Source organism: Diorhabda sublineata, chromosome 7 (genome assembly GCF_026230105.1).
Source record: "Diorhabda sublineata isolate icDioSubl1.1 chromosome 7, icDioSubl1.1, whole genome shotgun sequence".
Classification (NCBI taxonomy): Eukaryota; Metazoa; Arthropoda; class Insecta; order Coleoptera; family Chrysomelidae; genus Diorhabda; species Diorhabda sublineata.
The window spans coordinates 2136600-2163574 of record NC_079480.1 but is presented as its reverse complement, the minus strand read 5'-3'; the positions used below and the strand labels follow the sequence as shown (position 1 = coordinate 2163574).

At 33.4% G+C, this 26975-nt stretch overlaps 1 protein-coding gene across 14 annotated transcripts in view; it reads right to left on the bottom strand.

Moving 5' to 3' along the window:
- Positions 1-26975, bottom strand: part of LOC130446975 (sodium/potassium-transporting ATPase subunit alpha) — a 106772-nt gene that overhangs the window by 39026 nt on the left and 40771 nt on the right. For 4 of the 14 annotated variants that reach the window (XM_056783546.1, XM_056783544.1, XM_056783549.1 and 1 more), the window contains 3 exons: positions 20599-22314; positions 13919-14220; positions 8314-8408 (listed from right to left, as the gene is read on the bottom strand). In XM_056783546.1, coding sequence (XP_056639524.1) covers positions 8314-8408; positions 13919-14220; positions 20599-22314 — 2113 coding nt within the window. Of the gene's footprint in view, positions 1-2803; positions 2899-8313; positions 8409-13517; positions 13613-13918; positions 14221-20598; positions 22315-26975 lie in introns of all 14 variants that reach the window. The other 10 variants (XM_056783542.1, XM_056783548.1, XM_056783552.1 and 7 more) reach the window with 3 other exon arrangements.

Below are 26975 nucleotides of genomic sequence, written 5' to 3'. Positions count from 1 at the left end.
ATTTTTAAATACATTCTGCGTATATTTGATATGGTGACAAAAAAACTGTTTCGATAAAGTTTTTGAAAATAGTTTTTAAAGAAAAAAAATTTCTCTACGTTTTTGGAATACAGCTTTTGTAGAAAATAATATAAAAGGAAAATTATGGAACATAACAGAAACAATCTTCGCATTTTTAAATACATTCTGCGTATATTTGATATGGTGACAAAAAAACTGTTTCGATAAAGTTTTTGAAAATAGTTTTTAAAGAAAAAAAATTTCTCTACGTTTTTGGAATACAGCTTTTGTAGAAAATAATATAAAAGGAAAATTATGGAACATAACAGAAACAATCTTCGCATTTTTAAATACATTCTGCGTATATTTGATATGGTGACAAAAAAACTGTTTCGATAAAGTTTTTGAAAACAGTTTTTAAAGAAAAAAAATTTCTCTACGTTTTTGGAATACAGCTTTTGTAGAAAATAATATAAAAGGAAAATTATGGAACATAAGAGAAACAATCTTCGCATTTTTAAATACATTCTGCGTATATTTGATATGGTGACAAAAAAACTGTTTCGATAAAGTTTTTGAAAATAGTTTTTAAAGAAAAAAAATTTCTCTACGTTTTTGGAATACAGCTTTTGTAGAAAATAATATAAAAGGAAAATTATGGAACATAACAGAAACAATCTTCGCATTTTTAAATACATTCTGCGTATATTTGATATGGTGACAAAAAAACTGTTTCGATAAAGTTTTTGAAAATAGTTTTTAAAGAAAAAAAATTTCTCTACGTTTTTGGAATACAGCTTTTGTAGAAAATAATATAAAAGGAAAATTATGGAACATAACAGAAACAATCTTCGCATTTTTAAATACATTCTGCGTATATTTGATATGGTGACAAAAAAACTGTTTCGATAAAGTTTTTGAAAATAGTTTTTAAAGAAAAAAAATTTCTCTACGTTTTTGGAATACAGCTTTTGTAGAAAATAATATAAAAGGAAAATTATGGAACATAACAGAAACAATCTTCGCATTTTTAAATACATTCTGCGTATATTTGATATGGTGACAAAAAAACTGTTTCGATAAAGTTTTTGAAAACAGTTTTTAAAGAAAAAAAATTTCTCTACGTTTTTGGAATACAGCTTTTGTAGAAAATAATATAAAAGGAAAATTATGGAACATAACAGAAACAATCTTCGCATTTTTAAATACATTCTGCGTATATTTGATATGGTGACAAAAAAACTGTTTCGATAAAGTTTTTGAAAATAGTTTTTAAAGAAAAAAAATTTCTCTACGTTTTTGGAATACAGCTTTTGTAGAAAATAATATAAAAGGAAAATTATGGAACATAACAGAAACAATCTTCGCATTTTTAAATACATTCTGCGTATATTTGATATGGTGACAAAAAAACTGTTTCGATAAAGTTTTTGAAAATAGTTTTTAAAGAAAAAAAATTTCTCTACGTTTTTGGAATACAGCTTTTGTAGAAAATAATATAAAAGGAAAATTATGGAACATAACAGAAACAATCTTCGCATTTTTAAATACATTCTGCGTATATTTGATATGGTGACAAAAAAACTGTTTCGATAAAGTTTTTGAAAATAGTTTTTAAAGAAAAAAAATTTCTCTACGTTTTTGGAATACAGCTTTTGTAGAAAATAATATAAAAGGAAAATTATGGAACATAACAGAAACAATCTTCGCATTTTTAAATACATTCTGCGTATATTTGATATGGTGACAAAAAAACTGTTTCGATAAAGTTTTTGAAAACAGTTTTTAAAGAAAAAAAATTTCTCTACGTTTTTGGAATACAGCTTTTGTAGAAAATAATATAAAAGGAAAATTATGGAACATAACAGAAACAGTCATCGCATTTTTAAATACATTCTGCGTATATTTGAAATGGTGACAAAAAAAATTGTTTCGATAAAGTTTTTGAAGAAAAAAAATTTCCCAAGGTTTTTGGAATACAGCTTTTATAGAAAATAATATAAAAGGAAAGTTATGGAACATAAGAGAAACAATTTTCGCATTTTTAAATACATTCTGCGTATATTTGAAATGGTGACAAAAAAAATTGTTTCGATAAAGTTTTTGAAAACAGTTTTTGAAGAAAAAAAATTTCCCAAGGTTTTTGGAATGCAGCTTTTATAGAAAATAATATAAAAGGAAAGTTATGGAACATAACAGAAACAGTCATCGCATTTTTAAATACATTCTGCGTATATTTGAAATGGTGAGAAAAAAAATTGTTTCGATAAAGTTTTTGAAAACAGTTTTTAAAGAAAAAAAATTTCTCTACGTTTTTGGAATACAGCTTTTGTAGAAAATAATATAAAAGGAAAATTATGGAACATAAGAGAAACAATCTTCGCATTTTTAAATACTTTCTGCGTATATTTGAAATGGTGACAAAAAAACTGTTTCGATAAAGTTTTTGAAAACAGTTTTTAAAGAAAAAAAATTTCCCTACGTTTTTGGAAAACAGCTTTTATAGAAGGATATACAACTTTTGGAATAGTAGAACCTCACTGTATTAACAAATATTGTTGAATTGACATTTTTTTACTAAACATTTCAAAGTAGTTGAGCTGAAGGTCTTATATAAAAAATGTGCAAATGTGCAATAGTATGGGATGAAAGGAAAGCAGAAGTTTCGCCAGATGAAGAAGGAAACAAAAAAAATACAGCCAAGTTTATTTTTGTTCGAGGCAGTTATATAAGTACGAGCCAATCAACAGCTCGTATTTAGAAAAAAAAATTAGATTACAGCCACGAAGACATTCTATTTTACCTTTCGTTGACGAGTTTATCACTGAAAGGGTTTCTAGGTCTTCGCTTCATTATATCTGATTCTGCCTCTTCGTATGCCAGGGATATGGCAGGCACCTGAACTCGGCCAAACAAACACATATCAAAATAAAAACCAAAAAAAAAAAAACAACACAAAAACACAATGGTCGGACGTGAGAGGGCGGACACTCACATGCTAGCACTGCCTAGTCAGTATGTATGTGATTGATATTTATGTGCGGTATTTTATTTAATGCTTCCAAATCTTTGATGTTGCATTATTATTTTAAGAATTTGAATCGATCATTTCGATATTCGATAAAGGAATCGAATTAAACAAATCCAACAGCAAAGAAGAATGATAGTGACGTGAAAACATTAAAACGACGTTTCGCACACAATGATACAAAACGGAAATAAAAAAATAATTGTCGATATTTTTAAAACTATCGTCTCTATGACTAAGTACATTACAAGGCTAAGTGCTAAGCAAGGCATCTACGCGTCATGGGATAAAGGAGTGTAATTTTTGTGTCAGTTTGTTTATTAATTAAAATGTTATCGAAACAAAAATCAATTCATTTAACGCACCCCAATTATTGAAATAAAAATATTAGTGTGATCGGTTGACCTGTGCGTTTGTATTTAAATCTAGAATTACCCAATTTTTTTTCCCGAAAACTAAACTTCACAGTGTGTCTTTACTTTGACTGTACTTTCTTAATTTGTTGATATTTTCTTGTACGAAATTCTTTGTGTATCCAATACTGGCATCGAGTTACTTTCAACTTCATTATACAATGTTTTAAACGTAAAGTCTTTGCCAGTTAGATTACGAGCGTTTTCGTAGTGGGATTGTGGCGAAATTTATCAGTGTACTAACCCTAATATATCCTAGCTTTCGGATACTTATGTGGGGATGAATATTTTTATATTACAGTATTATATGAGCATTTGTGTGTCTTTACTTATTGATTGACTGCATTTTCTCAATTTGTTGATATTTTCTTGTGTATCCAATACTGGCATCGAGTTACTTTTAACTTCATTATACAATGTTTTAAACGTAAAGTCTTTGCCAGTTAGATTACGAGCGTTTACGTAGTGGGATTGTGGCGAAATTTATCAGTGTACTAACCCTAATATATCCCAACTTTCGGATACTTATGTGGGGATGAATATTTTTATATCACAGTATTATATGAGCATTTGTGTGTCTTTACTTATTGATTGACTGCATTTTCTCAATTTGTTGATATTTTCTTGTGTATCCAATACTGGCATCGAGTTACTTTCAACTTCATTATACAATGTTTTAAACGTAAAGTCTTTGCCAGTTAGATTACGAGCGTTTTCGTAGTGGGATTGTGGCGAAATTTATCAGTGTACTAACCCTAATATATCCCAACTTTCGGATACTTATGTGGGGATGAATATTTTTATATCACAGTATTATATGAGCATTTGTGTGTCTTTACTTATTGATTGACTGCATTTTCTCAATTTGTTGATATTTTCTTGTGTATCCAATACTGGCATCGAGTTACTTTTAACTTCATTATACAATGTTTTAAACGTAAAGTCTTTGCCAGTTAGATTACGAGCGTTTACGTAGTGGGATTGTGGCGAAATTTATCAGTGTACTAACCCTAATATATCCTAGCTTTCGGATACTTATGTGGGGATGAATATTTTTATATTACAGTATTATATGAGCATTTGTGTGTCTTTACTTATTGATTGACTGCATTTTCTCAATTTGTTGATATTTTCTTGTGTATCCAATACTGGCATCGAGTTACTTTTAACTTCATTATACAATGTTTTAAACGTAAAGTCTTTGCCAGTTAGATTACGAGCGTTTACGTAGTGGGATTGTGGCGAAATTTATCAGTGTACTAACCCTAATATATCCCAACTTTCGGATACTTATGTGGGGATGAATATTTTTATATCACAGTATTATATGAGCATTTGTGTGTCTTTACTTATTGATTGACTGCATTTTCTCAATTTGTTGATATTTTCTTGTGTATCCAATACTGGCATCGAGTTACTTTTAACTTCATTATACAATGTTTTAAACGTAAAGTCTTTGCCAGTTAGATTACGAGCGTTTACGTAGTGGGATTGTGGCGAAATTTATCAGTGTACTAACCCTAATATATCCCAACTTTCGGATACTTATGTGGGGATGAATATTTTTATATCACAGTATTATATGAGCATTTGTGTGTCTTTACTTATTGATTGACTGCATTTTCTCAATTTGTTGATATTTTCTTGTGTATCCAATACTGGCATCGAGTTACTTTTAACTTCATTATACAATGTTTTAAACGTAAAGTCTTTGCCAGTTAGATTACGAGCGTTTACGTAGTGGGATTGTGGCGAAATTTATCAGTGTACTAACCCTAATATATCCCAACTTTCGGATACTTATGTGGGGATGAATATTTTTATATTACAGTATTATATGAGCATTTGTGTGTCTTCACTTATTTATTGACTGCATTTTCTCAATTTGTTGATATTTTCTTGTGTATCCAATACTGGCATCGAGTTACTTTTAACCTCATTATACAATGTTTTAAACGGAAAGTCTTTGCCAGCTAGATTACGAGCGTTTTCGTAGTGGGATTGTGGCGAAATTTATCAGTGTACTAACCCTAATATATCCTAGCTTTCGGATACTTATGTGGGGATGAATATTTTTATATTACAGTATTATATGAGCATTTGTGTGTCTTCACTTATTTATTGACTGCATTTTCTCAATTTGTTGATATTTTCTTGTGTATCCAATACTGGCATCGAGTTACTTTTAACCTCATTATACAATGTTTTAAACGTAAAGTCTTTGCCAGCTAGATTACGAGCGTTTACGTAGTGGGATTGTGGCGAAATTTATCAGTGTACTAACCCTAATATATCCCAACTTTCGGATATTTATGTGGAACTGAATATTTTTATATTTACCATAATTTCAATCCGAAACGATGAATACATAAGCATTCGAAAGCTCGGAATTTATTACAGTTAGAACACTTTGGTGTTTAATTCTACCACAATCCCACTACGCAAACGAAAATAGAGCAATATTCATAATGAGAGATGATTAAATTGACAGGGCTTTATAATAATGGACATACTAATGAAAATATGTCTTTTGATTAATTTTTTCAATGTGACAACATATATTATTATAAAATCAATCAGGTAGATAAGTACGAATACCATAGAGGATGTCTTATAAAAATATCGGTTTCCTATGTTCTGATTCACGAATGTGACTATAAATTCCACGCGCCATCGGTCACTGAAGACGATAACTTGGTTATCGAAACGAGGGACAGACAGTGTAATGATAGTGATAACGCACAGACAATATAATAAATAATAAAGTTGAAATAAGTAATTGTTACAAGGCCCGATTTGATTTGTCATTATTTATAATGCCCGGGGATTATAGAGAACTTTTCTATTAGCAAAATGACAGACTTAAAAAGAAAATTGAATCTACTATAATTCCATAAACTATTTTTTTCCTCCCAACATTTTCAATGTTTACCTCCCATTCACGAATATCCCAACGAACCTCACCATCACTCGGTCCATAACGACAACCGCGATAAAGTAGTCGTTTCGAGGTATAGTATATATATAACTCGTTCATTTACACAGACCGTGAAACCGGTCCTGTTCGATTTTGTTAATCGATGCGCCTATTTACCTATACGGCGACAATTTCTTTGTATTGTTTTGATAACCTGTTCGAATTATGTTGTAGCCGTTTTTATAGATAATTTCTCCAAAGGCTTTTTATTTGTTTACGACAAATTCCAGGTTTCCAGTAAACCGAACATTCTGGAAAGTGAGATATTGTATAAAAACGAATCTTTAACAATTGGAGAGTCAGTGAATAATTTGATATCGTAGTGAACACATCGGAATAGTAAAAAGTATAGTAACGGTGTATTGTAAACGTTTCAAGAATTAGAAGATAAGTGTTAGTGAATAGTGTAGTGTATTTAATGTTAGTTTATAAGCAAAAAAATCGATTCAGGCGACACCTCTGCAATTGTAAGTCAGTAGCAAAAAACTGAACACAAAATTGTAGCTTTAAAATGCGAATTCTTTCTGAAAATGGACACAAGAAGTGATAAAGCTGATCAAGCGGTCACTCTATTGCGGAAAGGTCAGAGTCAGCGAGAAGTGGCCATTGCGCTGAGCATGAGTTAGTAACTTTCACCGAAGACGCAGTTTCGGAAGAAAAAGGTACTAAGAAATCGGGCCCTTACTGGTTTCAAGCTCCGAGAAACGCGGGAACGAAGAAGACAGCTAAAGTTGAGTCAAAAATGCCTGCTACTGGCCCCACATTAACTTCAGTCCACCGAGTAGCCAGTTTACGATTTGCCTGTGAGCACTTTAATTGGACTGACTCCGTTCTCTTCTTAGACGAAAGCGCAATGTGTCAGCATGGAAGCGATAAAAGAGAAATAATCTACAGAGGACTTCGAGAAAGATTCGCGTAGTGTTGCATAAAAGAAAACATAGTTTTTGAGGAGGTTCCTGGCGGTATAATAGAGAGGTTTCATCGGCGAAAACGGCATCCTAATTCAGGACAATTCCTGTCCACACACAGCAAGTTCCGTACGGCAGTATTTGCAGAATGTTGAAATAGCATTGGCCAGCACGTAACCCGGACTTAAATCCTATCAAGTAATTATGGGATGACCTTTAAGAGAATAGTTCGGGCTGGAAGTCCTGCACCAGCCATGACAAGAAAGAGCTCACAAAAGAAAAGCATCGAAGAAAATGAGGTGAGATGTTGAATCGGGAAAAGAATGGAAGCTACAGTTTTTTGAGAGAGACTTTAGACCGCGAGCGTGCGATTTGAGTCGTTTTTTTTTTGCTCACGAGTGTAAATTATGTAAGTAAGATACATCGTGTATATAGATTCACCCCACCGTTTATAAATGGTTTAAATAAATAAGAAAAACATTACGGAATGAAAGAATAAAGTGGAATTATTATTTCTTTGTTTGCAAGGTAAGATTTTTGTTTATATTATAGAAGAGAAAACTAAGAAAACGTCAAAAAATCAACAAATGCTAATCGATTAGATCAACGGAATGAAAAACAATGAATTTAATTTAATATCTGTTACAGGTTTCTCTAAATAACTTGACATTTTACTCATAATTTATTGAATTAACACAAAATTACTGGGAAAAAAAATGGAAAATCACTTCAATTGGATCCTGAGGTAACTCTATATGTGTATACAAACGTGGTCACCTTTCACATTGCACCATTTCCGTGTGTTAATTTCAACCCAAATATTTTTTTAGTAGAACCCCATGCAAATTTGTTCCCAGGCATCAGAACTTATTAGTATTTGTAAAAATTAACCTAAATTTGTGTGAATTTTATATACAAAACATAAAACATGTTAAAATTATTTATAGAGTTAGTTGAAACAAAAAAAAATAAATAAAAAAAATGCACCTATCATTGACAAGTTTATCGGTTAGGGGGTTTCTTGGGGGTCTCTTCATAATATCGCTTTCAGCTTCTTCATAAGCCAAAGAAATAGCAGGCACCTATAGTTATTAAAAAAATAAAAAGAAAAAACTTCGATTTTTGCAAAGTTCTGGTCATAAAGTAATAAAGTACACTGTCAACAGCATGTAGCTAAAAATCAAATATTGAAGTCGATATTTAGTAAAACCGAAGTAAAACATTCAACAATAGATTTTTCATAATTATTAGTATGTACTGATTTATTATCAACAATATATCCATCCACTAAATATTTGCTTTGAATTTGTGTCGAAAATTTGTCTATTTAATAGTGAAAGAAAAAACTTTTCAAGTCATTTTTCCCATTACCTAACCTCAATAATTTGTCCGGCAAGCTTCATTTTGGACATTAAACTTCTTATTATTAGTTAATGTTCATGTACAGTGGTTACGACAGAAGTTTATGACAGAGTTGTTTTATTTGTTTCGATTATACCACGTCCGAAGGGTCAAAAGACACAATAGTCACCTGGGAAGGTTATGGTTAAAAATACTTTGGTATGTCTCTTGCAGCCAGTACAAATTTTGGAGGGATTCGTTTGTACTGGAAGGCCTTCAAAAAGGGAGAGATAATGCAAAAATCAAGGAAAATCGGCCCCATATGTCGAAGAAAATGCGTCGAAGAAAATGCATCGAATCACAAGTCGATAGCAACGATGGTTTAATTGAACGAATTACACTTCTAAACGCTTCCTCATCTACCGTATAGTCCAGATTTGTCCCCCAGTGACTACTGACTATTTGCTGGTCTAAGAAATCCAGCTCAAATGAAGAAGCAATTGCTGAAACTGAATCCTATTTTGAGACAAATGACAAATCGTTCTACAATCACGGTATCGAGAAGTTGGAAGCGTTGGAATGATTTTATTGCTTTAGAAAGAGATTATAATGATGGATGAACAAAAAACCTGGTAACAGCAGAAGTGTAGATTCTTTGGAGCGGAATATAAAACACTCTAGTTGACTCGCCAGAACAAACATACGCAAAAATACTTTGGTATGCCTCTTGCAGCCATTACAAATTTTGGAGGGATTCGTTTGTACTGGAAGGCCTTCAAAAAAGGAGAGATAATGCAAAAATCAAGGAAAAACGGCCCCATATGTCGAAGAAAATGCATCGAATCCCAAGTCGATGGCAACGACGGTTTAATTGAACGAATTACACTTCTAAACGCTTCCTCATCCACCGTAAAGTCCAGATCTGGCCCCCAGTGACTACTGACTATTTGCTGGTCTGAGAAATTCAGCTCAAATGAAGAAGCAATTGCTGAAACTGAAGCCTATTTTGAGACAAAAGACAAATCGTTCTACAATCACGGTATCGAGAAGTTGGAAGAGTTGGAATGATTTTATTGCTTTAGAAAGAGATTATAATGATGGATGAACAAAAAACCTGGTAACAGCAGAATTGTAGATTCTTTGGAGCGGAATATAAAACACTCTAGTTGACTCGCCAGAACAAACATACGCAAAAATACTTTGGTATGCCTCTTGCAGCCAGTACAAATTTTGGAGGGATTCGTTTGTACTGGAAGGTAAGTTGTTGATTTCAAAAACATCTCTGATAGGGATTTACGATAAACTTTAATGTCGTAATGAAATGTAACCCCTAATTAAGTATATTTATGATGCGTAGAAGTCATATTCGGATTCTGAAATTAATTTTTATTACCTACAAAGTTTGTATATACATATTACGAATATTTCATGGAAAATGAAAATTCTAAATAAGTAATTCGGCTCACGGCAACATGTTAAATCAGGTTACTAATAATAAACGTTCAAAAATATCGACTATCGAAATTTATTAATTATTTAATTAACCTCGATTAATGAGAATTTTGCTGTTGACAGATGGAAATATTTATAGCTTAGCCTAACTATATAAAGAGCTTATACTTGGAAAGCTGTGGATACGAGAAAATAAGATCGAGAATCTGAAAAATTAGCAGATAAATGAGACGTACCTTGACTTTGTTTATCCTTAATCATTTTTTTTTTCTCTCGGAAAATCATATATAATTCTACTATTTACTTAGACAAAAGAGGAATATGCATATTCGTGATTTGAATTAATAACATACAATATTTTTGTTTCAAATAAGTTCGATTTGAAAAAATTATTGTTAATTTCAAAAAAAAGTTCGTCATTGTCAAAAAGTTTATTCGCATTTAATAAAAGGTATTGAAATACTAAAGAAAACCTAACGAATCATCGACCTTTGGGAAATTTATTGATATTTTCACTAGGACCAGAAAAAGTTTGCTCAAAACATCATCTTAGTGATATGGTTTTACATCATCACGTCACTATTTTCATTATCGCCAAGTTAGAGGACTACAAGACTTGTATTTTTAAACATTTTCACTTGTAACCACAAACTCTGCAGAAAATTACCAGATTTTCATAAAATGGCTTGACATGGATCGAAACAGTTTGGAAGCGCTACCACCACATTCCATCTAAAATCGTCTAATTAGCAAAACCGACCTATTTTAGACTTTGGTGTAACTTTGAAAATCTCTCTGATATTATATTCGACATTATCAACTTCTGCTGTAAATGTTATCTATTAAAAGATATCTGCATGACCAAGACGGAATCCACAGTGGAAAACGTAGTAGTTTAAGTGTAAATGAAGATAACTGGCTCGGAAGATCCATTCGAATGATAACAGTGTGTGGAGAAATGTTTTTTAGTCATTTTTCGTGATTTTCAATCGACTATAGCGTCTTAAAGGAAGTTTGGTATGGTGCAAGACAACGCGCAATGCAATACAAGACGCAATAATTGCCAGATCCCCCACTTACAATATTATCGGTTTTGCGCAATTTTTATTGCGTGCACGTTGCAATTCTAGACAAAAAATGAGTTTCTCATCTGCTGATTGTACGTCTCTATCCAAGAATTTCTTAGTTATTTTCCTTGGGAGTTTTTTAACTGTTTCTTCATCCATTCTCCATGTTCTATCCAGCCAGGACCTGATCTACCATCATCTGGGTGCTCTTTTACGTCCACCAGACTCCAGAAACAAGATAGAGGCGATATAATTATCGCTAGAGTTGCACTGACTCCTTTTTTCTTGTTTAGCTAGCACTTGGCAAAGTTATTTCCATTTCTAAACCGCACACAAATACGAAATGAAATGTGAGGTTGGGAAATTCTTTACGTTTACTTGCTTACTCTCAAGCGACGTATTCATCTATGAAATATATTGAATTTGCAACAAATTGCATGTTGAGAGGCCTTGACTTTTGAGAATTAAACTCATGCTTCGCGGGAATTAAGTATACAAAATTCAACCACAAGTTGACTTGAGACGGACACTCTTCGTAATAGAAAACTTTGCTTGAAGTTCTGCAATTTTTTAGGTTATGAAACGAACGTGTTGACTGCGAGTTAAAAATCCGATACTCGAAGAATCTTACCTTCAACTTTAAATGACTACATCACTTGTTTTGTTATTTTCATGCTTAGTCCATGCACGAACCTTTTTTTTGAGATAAAAACTACTAGTTATTTGGACAAAAAATAAGTTGATGTTTGTTGTAAGAAAACGGTTCGTACATGCACTAAAAATGAAAATAACAAAGCAAGTGATGAAGTCATTTAAAGTTGAAGGTAAGAACAGTAAATTTTGCGAGTATCGGGTTTTTATCTCGCAGTCAACACGTTCGTTTCATAACCTAAAAAATTGCAGAACTTCAAGCAAAGTTTTCTACTACGAAGAGTGTCCATCTCAAGTCAACTTGTGGTTGAATTTTGTCTACTAAATTCCCGCAAAGAATGAGTTTTTAATTCTCGACAGTCAAGACGCCAGAGTCGATTGAAAATCGGGAAAAATTACTCATCACTATCTTAATCGTTTACGGCAAAAGATGCGGAAGCTTGAAAATATCGATTTTTGAAAGTCTTTATTTAAATAAGCGTTTGTAAAAATCAAAATTTGTTCTTTGGGACTTTAAATGATAGTTTTTCAACGTGACACCAAAATCTAAAATGAATCCGCAACATTTTTTTTTTTTTTTTCATTTTCAGACTATTATATATTGAATGGTTCACAAACAATATTGGGATCTATAGTTTTCAAAAAGATAAACAAATCTACTAAAAGAACCAAACTTGTGCAGTCCAGGAGATTAAAGCATCTGGTCTGATAACCAAGCACCCATTAGTTTTTATCTCCAATATCATTAGATCCAAGCAGATTTAGGAATACCTGGACAAGTTTAATGAGCTAGTCGACTAACATATGGGTTCTGGGACACACGTTGTAAGACCTGATTATATAAAATCGGCTACACGAGAAGGATGTTGATAAGAAAAAATAATCTGGAATAAACTACATGAGCTCGGAGGAGCAAAGATATTCCTGGGAACATATAACCAAAAAAGATCTGTTGATGGTCGAGGTACTGCCGATTCAATGGACACCAAATAGTAGCTAGACAAATAACATAAAGTTATTCCCCAATAAGTTCTGGGACACACTTGGGTGCAGGGTATAAAGTAGCAGATAGACTTGCCGAAGTAAAGGGAAATAAACATTTTGTAAGACCTGATTGTATGGAATCGGCTACAGAAACTAGAAGATAGTGTTGATAGGACAAAATCTGGATTAATCTACAGAGGCTTGAAGGCAAAGATACTCCTGGGAATCCATAACGAAGTAGACACCTGAAGACGTGCAGATTCTCCTACGAAGAAGACAAAACTTCTATCCACGTTATCTTGATTTATGAAAGACTAAGCATTCTATCTTGTCAGTTCAGATCGTGAACTTTCTAGAAGGAAAGGAATTAATAAACCGACTGGTATCACCGAGTATCCCCAGTGCCGCAGCCAGAAAAGAAGACATAACCTAACTTATTTATTTTATAATAAAAATCGATTTAATATCGTATGTTATCAAATAGAATCATATTATTATGCACTTTCCTCTTACTACTCCTACTTAATTTCAAGTGTTCAATGTATAATCGATTCAAAGTCAGTGCAAATTTAACTTAGAAGAAGAAGAAGAAGAAGAAGTAGAAGAAAAAAAAAATCTTCCCAAATTCTACATGCTGATGATAACTTTCGACAATATTAAAAATTATATTGATTTTGTTAAACTGTCATGTTGTACCTTTCGTTCACTAATTTATCCGACCATGGATCACGTGGACGTCGTTTCATAATGTCCGATTCGGCTTTTTCGTAAGCCAGCGATATAGCAGGCACCTTTTTTTACAAAAATCAAATCAAATCTTATTTTAATCTGATGCCTTGAAGGTTGTACGTTTTGGGGTAAAAAGAGTGACTATTAACTTTTATGGAGGTGTTGGTATTAAGAATAATCCCAATTTCGAAAAAATATAACAACTTTTCGCCCCGTTTTCTTAAAGTAACACAATCAATTCAACTGCGGATTCGAATTTTTTTCAAAACGAATCAACATAAAACACAACCTCAAATGATATGCGATATAAACGCGCTCAATACCAACACACCATTAATCTTTAAAAAATTATAAAAAGCTATGCTTACCATGTCTGTTCCCAGATCGATGCATAGAATGGTAACCGTACCCAAAGGTAATGGGATATCACAGAGAATAAAGGCTAAGAAGGGAGATATTTCGGGAATGTTGGATGTTAAGGTGTAAGCAATAGATTTCTTGAGATTATCGAAGATCAGTCGACCTTCTTCTACACCTGTCACGATAGAAGCGAAGTTATCGTCGAGTAAAATCATATCGGCGGCCTGTTTGGATACATCCGAACCGGCTATACCCATAGCAACACCGATATCGGCTTTCTTCAATGCTGGAGAATCGTTTACACCATCACCTTAAATGAGGATTGAACCATAAATAATGTTTGCGGCTAATTATATTGTTTACAACATTGATTCCCAAAGTGCCCCCATAGGAGACTCGACAGGGATCTACATCGTTAGATTTGATAAATTTATCAGCATGGGGTTTTTGGAAATCAGTAATTTTTCGTTTGTGGTCTACGAATATAAATAAATTAGGATCTTTTGGTCTAGAATCCGACTCCAATATTCTAAGATGGTTCTTTTAATTGTCTTCATTATAACCTCCCTTAATGCAGTTGACGTGAGTTTAATAAATTCCAGCTTCAACTTTTGAATTAGTTTGAGAGCTAGTAATGAAGATTCCGTGTCACGTTAGATTAAAATCTTAACTATAATGACAAGCAGCAAGAAAGTTGTCCCATCGAAGGGTTCCGAGAGTCGGGAAAATATTATAAACATATAAGTTTCTGGTCCTGGGTCTGCTAGAACTAGTTGCGTGAATAAAGACATCAAAACCCTTAATGAATACGTGCAAGATTTTACCAAAGATGACAAGTAGTTTTGTAATTGACGGGGTTTTAAGCCCGTTATTGGTTCTTTTAAAAAATGGACGAAACAGCTGAACGAATGAGCAATAAAGAAAAGAGAAGTCACATAGGACACACTAAGATCAATTGAAAATGTGTGCTAATACAAAAGAAGAACTAAAGAGAAAAGAATAGTAATAAAATGAAACGATACAGACTGCAGATGAAGATGGAAGAGATAAAATATCGAAGATATCAGAAAAAATAATTGTGCAACTACAAGTAAAACAAGTTGAAGTATCTAGGGACAATTATAACACACAATGAAAGAATTGTAGACAAACAAGAGATAATAAAAGGTAAAAAATCGAATCGGTACTATCACCAAAGCTGAACTATGTCAACGAATCCTGGGAAAGTTGGAATTTCTGGATCCGTTGGTGATATTCATAATGAACACACTGTTTTACACTATCTATCGCGCGTTTCGATAACCAAGTTATCGTCTTCAGAGACTGAACGGTAAACTAAAACCTAATAACTTGAATTACCAATTTTATACTGAATTTTCCCACCAATACAACTTCTCCCGCGAAAATTAATTCCAGCGGGACTTTCCACATTTATTCCTCGACTACTAAACTAAAGAATGAGCGGTAAGGACAAAAGGCAAATTCCTTAAATCCTTATAAACCACTTAATAGTTTAATAGTCAACGAATAAATGTAAAGATTCCCGCCGAGGAAGTTGGAATTAATTAACAAGTTTTTCTTCAGTCTCTGAAGACGATAACTTGGTTATCGAAACGCACGGTACACAGTGTAATTGTGAGTGTTGGTGTATTGGTGGTGTAAACAGTGTGTTCATTACGAATCCTGGGTGCTATCCAACAGAATGAAGCAGGAAATAACAACGTGTGAAATGGAGAGACTAGATGAAATAAGGAACGACACAATTGGACAAGAATGAAACAGTGACAGAACAGTTAAGGTGATATGGGAAACCGAAACAAACAAAAAAAAGACAAGAGGAAGAGACGGGAGGAAATGGTGTACAGAAATAGCAAACAACCTGGGGAGTACGGGAACTCGAGACGGGCTAAACAGGATTCAAATGGAGAAGAAATATGGTAGAAGTTGATCTCGCCAAAGTCAATATGGTTAGAGTGACTTGGGGGTTCCAATATGGTTTTTTTTGTACATTGTTAAATGTACTCGACTGCTGAATCGGAAATGTTGGACCCAAATTACCAGATTTACATCATTTGAATTTTTGTATCGGTGATTCTGTAAAGAAATGGTTCGCTTCTTTTTAAGACGACGGTCATTTCGAACAATTCCTTCCACTAATTAAATGTTTCATGGAGTAGTCGCCGTTACAGCACCTCCCGCACGTGTGTCGTCATCTAATGACTCACGCTCCCGGCGAAAAAATTTTTAATTGTTGAAAATGATGGATACAAGTCATCGAAAACAGTCTGCATTCTATTTTCGATTTGTGTTGGTGTTAATTCTTCTTTAGTCAAAAATTTTATACAGCCTTAAACTCAAATTGGGACATTTTTCAAAACAACATAACTGAGTGGTACTATAATAAAATGGATCGAAGCACTAAGTTGAAATTATGTATAGAACTTGTCGAAACGTGTGTATGAGCTTATGGACCGATATATCGCACCTCCGCTCGAATAGTGTCACAAGTCAAAAAATCAGAAAATATCTTTTACTGCACTATTGCTTACTTGAAAACTTATCTCTAATAATATCACTTGAATAGTTACTATTGTGGTAACCATCAGAAAAATGATGGAATTCTTTATTTTTTTTGACTTGTGACACTGTTCGAGCGGAGGTGCGATATGTTTTTTATGAAGCTTGCAGATTAATTCATTGTCGAATCGATCAGGTATTACGTGATTGCAAACCATGTATAGTAAACACTCCTTTAATTCAAACTAATTGTGGGATGTCTAACTTATTTAAATGGCCACTTTACAGTTACGACAAATAAAATAATTGCGTAATAAACGAACGGGATGTGACGCGCGCGTGGAGATGTTCTCTACAATTTTTCAAGGCTATTATCATGTCGGTGTTAAAAGTGATACCATTAATTTCTATTATGTCACATGTTTCAATCGGTTTATTGTTGATACATTTTTGAATGTCGAATAGAAGGTTAGGTCTATTCAACATACCACTATAAATTTATTTTATTTCACTTCTTTTCTGTTGAAAATCATTTGTTTTACACCGGAAAATTTCTTGTACAAATTTCATTATTAGAGCCTTGAAATGATTCCTGGTAATCAAATTACATGGTAGTTGTTTTTGACGAACATTTTGTTCAATGCGAAGATTCTTATTTTTCGTAAAAAATACTTTCGATACGTCACTAGATACAAGGAAAAAATGTTGCAGGCAGACTGAGTATAACTTATGATTGAATTAATTCCTTGCTATGTGTTTATGAAATTAATTCAAGAAACGAAATCTGAAGAAAAAAAAAACAAAACCAAACAGATACGCTATAGAAGAACTTCAGTGGACGTTATAGCTTAAGAAACTGTTCAATAGCTGTAAAAGGACTAAACCACTGTGTTTCGGGATGTTACAGAAGTTGTTTGTATTCGATATTAAAAATGTAAGCGGCAAAAACATTTTGAAACAACCCACATCCACTACGTTACTATTAAGACGTTTCTTCAGCTTCTCCAAGACACTTAGAGTCGGTAGAATTGTTTCCATTGCTACGAAAACAGTTTCACTGTTTGGTGTCAGACATATTAATGGCAAAACAGTTTCGAATCGATGTATCTTGCGTTCAATGGAGCTGTATAACATTCCTGGTATAAAACTTTGTACCAAACAATCCACTACGTTACTATTAAGACGTTTCTTCAGCTTCTAGAAAACATTCTTTCAAACCGAAGCTTTGTTGCGTTTATCTCTATCAAACTCCAAGACACTTAGAGTCGGTAGAATTGTTTCCATTGCTACGAAAACAGTCTCACTGTTTGGTGTCAGACATATTAATGGCAAAACAGTTTCGAATCGATGTATCTTGCGTTCAATGGTACTGTACAACATTCCTGGTATCAAACTTTGTACCAAACAATCCACTACGTTACTATTAAGACGTTTCTTCAGCTTCTAAGAAACTTTGTATAGATTTGTCACCATTATATAATTAATTGTCTGTAGATCAGAACTCTTCCATCGCTACCATGTTCTCTGGTAAATCGTAGACGGGACTGTTCGGCGAGCTGGAGTCAATTTGGTGCCAGTAGTTGGCCTTTTTGGCTCAAGATTAGCTGCCTTAAGTCTTCTTCTACAACAGTTAGAGCCCGATTTCGTAGCGACATTTCATTTTGATATTATTCATATTTATTTATTATCACCTTCTCTATCCCTACATCTTCAATTCTTCAAGTCTTTTTCTGTCCTTCAGGACAGCTTCAACAGACTCAAATCTTGTTCATTTTTATGCATATTTGATTCGTCACACCTTTTCTAATAAGTTTGAGTGATTTTCAATCGCATTCAAATATTTTTGCCAACTTCTTGCTGTTCAAATATGATGATTTTAGGCATTAGTTTTGCATACACTTTTCGCGTTAAAATTTTCACGTAAAATTTGCCGCACACATTTTTTGTCGATTCTTATAGATTCAACAATCGCACGAATATTTGGTCCACGGTGAAATTGGACGTAATTAACGATTTTTTCGACGTGGATCTTGTTGAGTCGTTTTGAAAACGCTTAAAACATTTTTTACGTCGATCATTTTTACAGAAAAACAAAAAGAAAAACAGTCTACATACAAACTAAGGTCACGGCTACACTGGTTTATCTACAGACACGGTACACGTCGCATTAAAAAGAGTAAACGAGAGATGGTAAATTGGTTCTAGTGATTAATGTCAAAAAAAAAAAAGAAAAATTCAATGTCAAGGCCTTGTGTCTTCTTCCAATATTTTATTGAGGTTATTTAGTCCTGTCGCCATTATTTAGTTAAAATAAATCGTCCTGTATCCTGTTTATCAAACAACGATTGAACAATATTTTATTATTAGCTAGATTTAATGACAGGGTGGCTTCATATTTACAAGGATTGTCTAAAAAATGTCACTCACTTTCTATTAGATAATCATTTAAGTCGCGAGTCGTCGTGAAGATTTTTCTGGTAATGGAAAAAATTGTGTATTGAGCTGTCATGTGTCTCGGATCGTTGTCATGCTGGATAATAAATTTTCTGCCGATCAGGCACTCGCCCATTCGTCCCACAACTATTCAATCAGGTTGAGGTCGGGCGATTGTGACGGCCAAATCATTACTTTCAGTACATTCTTCTTCTACAATTTTTTTCAAATCCTCTTTGCTCGGCTTCGAGAAATGTCTCGGATCGTTGTCATGCTGGAAGATAAGTTTTCTGTCGATCAGGCGTTGGCCTATTTGTTTAAACACTTCTTTCTTCAAATTCCGTTAAATTTTTACTAGATTTCCAGTCGCCCTTTCTCCAAAACATCCGCAAACCAAAATCCGACCTTCCAACATGTTTTATAGTTAGGATTACACATGGATTTAACATCCGTGGACCTGCGTATAAACACTCTTTTCTCTTAGACCCAAAAACCATAAATTTTGACTCATCACTTTATAAAATCCTCTTCCACTTTTTATGCGTCCGATTTTCATGTTATTTATCCCCCTGCAACCCCTTAATTTTATTTTGACGTTACAAAAGAGGTTTCTTCACTGTTATCCTTCCAAATATGGACTGTACGACACTGTAGAAGTACTCGGAGGCAGATATTTAGATTCATTGATCCGAGCTGCTATATTTGGGCCCGTGAGTCGTCGATCACGTTTACTGATCAATACAATACGTTTATCTTTAGAGATTGAGGTTTTTTTAGAGGCCGTCCAAGCTCTGGGTACATTTTTTACGTCACAGTCCACGGTACGTCGAGGTATGCTCAATTCGGCGACAATGGTACGTTTACTTTTGCCTAGGCTATGAAGACTAACGATTGACGCACGAATTTCAACCCATTTGTTCCTTGGAATCACCAATTTTAAGACTTTTACAAGTCGAAATTTAGGAAATCGAACTTCAGAGGAAGATGTTTTGGTCTAAAAAGTATAAATCACAGTACGTCTCGCAGGGTTAAGTGGGACTAAACTTCAATCATAAACACCGAAGAAATAATTCACAACTAAAGTATAACAGACAAATCATCCTGGCCTTGCAAGTTTCAACTTGTCGTACTCACCGACAAAATATTAAACATGCGTTTATATGAAATATACAAATAAGAGAAACTATTATTTTTGGTTTGTAAGACACCATTCCCCCATCAGATAAAATCCTAACACCCTCCCCCCCCCTGTTCCCAATTCACACACTCTTCGTCGATCGTCAGTGTTACAGGATTTCTGCGGTTTCTCTGCAACTTTGTGAACCGGTTAACCAGTCAAATGACCGACGATGGGAAATAGCGCAGCAGTAGCTGTACCCGCCCGTCCCCTTTTAAATTTAAAAAAAAAATCTCGAAAATCATGAAAAACAATAAATTTTTCCAAAAATAAAAAAACCCAAACCGAGAAGGACCGTTTTTACTATCCCAAAATCCTAAATTTCCGCCTTTCCTCCTCCAGAAAAGTTGGCAAACACGGCCCCATGCGTGCACCATAACCCCAGCCCTGCAGAGGAGCAATACCTATATCAGGACCCACTCCAACAAACCCTCCTCCTATTAAAATTTTCCTTATCCTACCAAATGCTATCCAACGAATCTCTCTCTTACTGTTCCCACCTCCGCTTGACAATATGGAAGAGAAATAAACAGACAGACGTTAATATAAATAAATGATTACCTGTGACGGCGACAATAGCACCCATCCGCTGACATCCCTCCACGATGATGAGCTTCTGTTGCGGAGAAGTTCTGGCGAATACAATTTCGGTATGGTATCTGAGGATTTCGTCCAATTGGTCGGACGACAAATCTCTGAGATCCGATCCATGTACGACGGCAGCTTTAGCTTCCCTAGGATTAACTTCGGATACAGGAATATTCAATCGTTGAGCGATATCTTCGACTGTTTCGTTTCCTTCGGATATGATACCGACAGATTTGGCGATAGCTTTAGCAGTTATAGGATGATCACCGGTCACCATGATAACTTTAATACCGGCGCTTCTACATTTAGCGACGGCGTCAGGTACTGCCGCCCTCGGAGGATCAATCATCGACATGAGACCGACGAATCTTAAACCTTCTAGAGGGAAATTGGGATCGTCGCTGTTGAATTTGTAACCGATCGGATATTTATCTGTCGGTAGCATCGAATCGCAAAAACCTAGTACACGCTCTCCGAGACCTCCCAATTCCAAATAGGCGTTATTGAATGCTTCTTTCATCTCTTCGTCTAATACTTTTTCTTTGCCGCAGATGAAGATGGTACTACATCTTTCTAAAATTCTTTCCGGCGCTCCCTTCATCACCAAAATGTGACGCGGATCGTTCGGATCTTCGTTTTCGTGAATAGATACTTGATATTTGTTAGTGGAGTTGAATGGAACTTCGCAGACTTTCTTATTCTTGCGTCGAATCGACATTACATCACCGAGAGCCAGTTCCATACATTTGAGAAGAGCCGCTTCGGACGCATCTCCGTTAACTTCGCGTTTTAGGATGGCGACGCCGTCTTGACCCGGTTTGAATTCGGCTCTATTACATAGAGTAGCGATCCGAGATAGAGCTTTGAATCCTGGACTTGTCCTATCGTATTGAACACCGGATTGATCTTCGGTTGTATCTGCTTCGATAATTTGATTATCGAACCACATGTGAGCTACGGTCATTCTATTTTGAGTCAATGTTCCAGTCTTATCTGAGCAAATTGTGCTAGTAGATCCCAATGTTTCGACGGCCTCCAAATTTTTCACCAAACAATTCTTCGACGCCATTCTTTTGGCAGTGAGAGTTAAACAAACGGTTACAGTAGCTAACAAACCTTCCGGCACGTTGGCTACGATGATACCAATCAAGAAAATAACGGCGTCTAACCAATGGTAACCAAGTATGAATGCTATAAAGAAGAAAGTTACTCCCAGAAAAACGGCTACTCCTGTGATTAGATGAATAAAGTGGTGGATTTCTTTGGCGATCGGAGTTTCCCCAGTATCTAAGCCGGATGCGAGACCGGCGATACGACCCATCACGGTATTGTCTCCACAACTGATAACAACTCCTTTGGCGGTACCTTCTACGGCGTTAGTCGAGAAAAATGCAAGATTTTTGGTTTCCAACGGATTTTCATGAGTGAATTCGGGACTCCTACTTTGAGGTTCAGATTCTCCGGTAAGTGATGAATTGTCAACTTTAAAACCTCTTGATTCGATTATTCTTATATCCGCCGGTATACGATCGCCGAATTTGACTTCGACTACGTCCCCAAGTACCAAATCTTCGGCGCGAAGCGTCAGCTTTTCACCTTCTCTGAGTACAGTCGCAAATTGAGGTACCATGTTCTTGAAAGATTCCATAATTTTCGAACTCTTACTTTCTTGATAATAAGAAAATATACCTGAAAAAGATAATATATTATAAATATCGTAATGGAAAACGAAAAATAATTTTAGAAAACAGAATGTTCGTAAAGTCATGATACGATCATTTCAACAACATTGCCAAACGCTGGCAGTCTGTCAGACTGTCTTATGACGTCACAAATTACACTACATAACCTCACAACATAATTAATAATCTAGTTACTTTCATGTAAAACTCCCTTTATGAGCTTAAATAAAATGTAACAGCTCCTTAAATTCAAAAAAAAAAATGAGAAATGGACCCAAAAAAAATGATTTCGTAGATATATATTGAGTGGACTTATTTATGACCGTTGTTCTTGTCAGCAAGATAAAAGTTTTCATAGATATACACTTCAATATAGCGACTACGATAACTTACAAATTGTAACATAACCTCTTCAAGCTCTGGACTAAGTGGAACGGGAAAAAACGTGGTCATGAACGTGATCGTCACAAAATGTGAGGTTAATCAAAGTAAACCGTCAAATTCTTCGAGCAAGTAGCACAATGAGGTTATGTTTATAATTAATATCATATTTTGCCACTAGATGTATTTTTTGATACAATTAAATTAAAATTGCACGTGTGAAAGTTATGTCAGTATTTGATTTTATACCGGTAAGTACAATCTTAAAGTAACAATTTGATGTATTCGAACAACCTTGTTACTTAGTATAATGTCATGATTAATCGGCTGTAATACAACTGTTTAATGGCAGTACTTGACATTCGTTAGTCCAATTGGATAATTTGGAAAATCCGAACAGTGACATTATCATTAATACCTACGTAAATGATACGAGGTTTAGAATATGAAGAGGAGATTTGTTACTGGAATAATTAACTAGTGGATAGTAAGTTTCTAGAGGGAAAAGAAGAATAGATAAAAACGGAATATCCATTTCCAAATTCCGGAATTCAAAATAAGTTACGAAGAATAAAATAAGAAAAAACCATTTGAGAGAAATATTGGTTAGGACACTTTGTCATAATAGAGAGCTGTGAGAATAGAGTTAGAGGGAGGAGAATTAGGGAAAGGCGCCCAAAGAAAAAATTGTCAAGCGAAATATAAACGAGATTTGAAGGATTGAATGTAGAGAAGTAGTTGAGGAACGAATGAAATGGAGAAGATTGATAAAGAAGATTGAAGACAAGGATCTGGAAGACCTGTATCATTATTAATTAATTAATTATTATTTATTAATAGCAAATTGAAATTGTATCAAGTTTATTGCAAGATTTGAAGAATTTCAAATAATATTGAATATTACAAGTTGAAAATTAAGAGAAAATAGAGTTGGAGCTCATCAGATGTATTTAATATTTTGTTTTACACTCGAAAAGGTGAAACTATAGAGAAAACTGAAAGGTTTAATATTTATGGCGATGAATGTTGAAAAATTCAAAAATTATGTAGAATAAATTAATAATTAGGTAGTGAAGCTCAAAAATTGGACATAATAAAACTCAAAAATTACCTAGAGCAACTCGAAAGATAGCTGGAAAACTCAAAACTTAGCTTGAAAAACTCGAAAATTACCTGGAAAAACTCGGAAATGAACTAGAAAACTCAAAAATTAACCAGAAAAATGCAAAACTCAGCTTGTAAATCTCAAAAATCAGCTTTAAGAAATTTAAAATTAACTAGAAAAACTCAAAAATTACCTAGAAACACTCGGAAATTAACTAGAAAACTCCAAAATTAGCCAAAAAAATGTAAAAATTAGCCAGAAAAACGCAAAACTTAGCCAGAAAACTTAAAAATTCTGGCAAACTTACAAATCAGTTCGAAAAGTCGGAAATTACCTAGAAAAACTCAAAAATTAGGCAGAAAAACTCAAAACTTATTGAAAAACTCAAAAATTAGATAGAACACAAAAATATTATCTAGAAACTCAAAATTAGCTAGAAACGTAAAAGGTGGAAAAATCTGGAAAACTAAGAAACTCGGAAATTAGCAAGAAAAAGTCAAACATTAACAATAAAAATTAAAAATTTGCTAGAAAAACTCAAAATGAGCTTAGAAATCTCAAAAGCGAGCTAGAAAAACACAAAAGAAAGCTTGAAAAACTCAAAAATTGGGTAGAAAATTCAAAAATTACCTAGAAAAACTCGAAAGATAGCTGGAAATTCAAAAAACAGCTAGAAGAACTCGAAAATTAGCTATAATAACCCGGAAATTAACTAGAAAACTCAAAAATTAGGCAGAAAAACTCAAAACTAATTGAAAAACTCAAAAATTAGATAGAACACTAAAATATTATCTAGAAACTCAAAATTTGCTAGAAAAACTCAAAATGAGCTTAGAAATCTCAAAAGCGAGCTAGAAAAACACAAAAGAAAGCTTGAAAAACTCAAAAATTGGGTAGAAAAAAAAATACCTAGAAAAACTCGAAAGATAGCTGGAAATTCAAAAAACAGCTAGAAGAACTCGAAAATTAGCTGTAAAAACTCGGAAATTAACTAGAAAACTCAAAAATTAGGCAAAAAAAACCTCAAAACTTATTGAAAAACTCAAAAATTAGATAGAACACTAAAATATTATCTAGAAACTCAAAATTTGCTAGAAAAACTCAAAATGAGCTTAGAAATCTCAAAAGCGAGCTAGAAAAACACAAAAGGAAGCTTGAAAAACTCAAAAATTGGGTAGAAAATTCAAAAATTACCTAGAAAAACTCGAAAGATAGCTGGAAATTCAAAAAACAGCTAGAAGAACTCGAAAATTAGCTATAATAACCCGAAAATTAACTAGAAAACTCAAAAATTAGGCAGAAAAACTCAAAACTAATTGAAAAACTCAAAAATTAGATAGAACACTAAAATATTATCTAGAAACTCAAAATTTGCTAGAAAAACTCAAAATGAGCTTAGAAATCTCAAAAGCGAGCTAGAAAAACACAAAAGAAAGCTTGAAAAACTCAAAAATTGGGTAGAAAATTCAAAAATTACCTAGAAAAACTCGAAAGATAGCTGGAAATTCAAAAAACAGCTAGAAGAACTCGAAAATTAGCTGTAAAAACTCGGAAATTAACTAGAAAACTCAAAAATTAGGCAAGAAAAACCTCAAAACTTATTGAAAAACTCAAAAATTAGATAGAACACTAAAATATTATCTAGAAACTCAAAATTTGCTAGAAAAACTCAAAATGAGCTTAGAAATCTCAAAAGCGAGCTAGAAAAACACAAAAGAAAGCTTGAAAAACTCAAAAATTGGGTAGAAAATTCAAAAATTACCTAGAAAAACTCGAAAGATAGCTGGAAATTCAAAAAACAGCTAGAAGAACTCGAAAATTAGCTGTAAAAACTCGGAAATTAACTAGAAAACTCAAAAATTAGGCAAGAAAAACCTCAAAACTTATTGAAAAACTCAAAAATTAGATAGAACACTAAAATATTATCTAGAAACTCAAAATTTGCTAGAAAAACTCAAAATGAGCTTAGAAATCTCAAAAGCGAGCTAGAAAAACACAAAAGAAAGCTTGAAAAACTCAAAAATTGGGTAGAAAATTCAAAAATTACCTAGAAAAACTCGAAAGATAGCTGGAAATTCAAAAAACAGCTAGAAGAACTCGAAAATTAGCTGTAAAAACTCGGAAATTAACTAGAAAACTCAAAAATTAGGCAAGAAAAACCTCAAAACTTATTGAAAAACTCAAAAATTAGATAGAACACTAAAATATTATCTAGAAACTCAAAATTTGCTAGAAAAACTCAAAATGAGCTTAGAAATCTCAAAAGCGAGCTAGAAAAACACAAAAGAAAGCTTGAAAAACTCAAAAATTGTGTAGAAAATTCAAAAATTACCTAGAAAAACTCGAAAGATAGCTGGAAATTCAAAAAACAGCTAGAAGAACTCGAAAATTAGCTGTAAAAACTCGGAAATTAACTAGAAAACTCAAAAATTAGGCAAGAAAAACCTCAAAACTTATTGAAAAACTCAAAAATTAGATAGAACACTAAAATATTATCTAGAAACTCAAAATTTGCTAGAAAAACTCAAAATGAGCTTAGAAATCTCAAAAGCGAGCTAGAAAAACACAAAAGAAAGCTTGAAAAACTCAAAAATTGGGTAGAAAATTCAAAAATTACCTAGAAAAACTCGAAAGATAGCTGGAAATTCAAAAAACAGCTAGAAGAACTCGAAAATTAGCTGTAAAAACTCGGAAATTAACTAGAAAACTCAAAAATTAGGCAAGAAAAACCTCAAAACTTATTGAAAAACTCAAAAATTAGATAGAACACTAAAATATTATCTAGAAACTCAAAATTTGCTAGAAAAACTCAAAATGAGCTTAGAAATCTCAAAAGCGAGCTAGAAAAACACAAAAGAAAGCTTGAAAAACTCAAAAATTGTGTAGAAAATTCAAAAATTACCTAGAAAAACTCGAAAGATAGCTGGAAACTCAAAAATCAGCTAGAAGAACTCGAAAAGTAGCTATAAAAACTCAGAAAGTAGCTAAAAAAACTCAAAAAAAGCTAGAAAAACTTGAAATTAGCCAGAAAAACTCCAAAAGTAAGCTATAAAATCTCAAAATGCTAGAAACACTCGAAAATTAACTGGAAAATATCAAAAATTGACAAAAAAACTCGAAACTGAAGCTGGAAAAACTGAAAAATCATCTAAAACAACTCAAAAGTTAGATTGGATACGAAA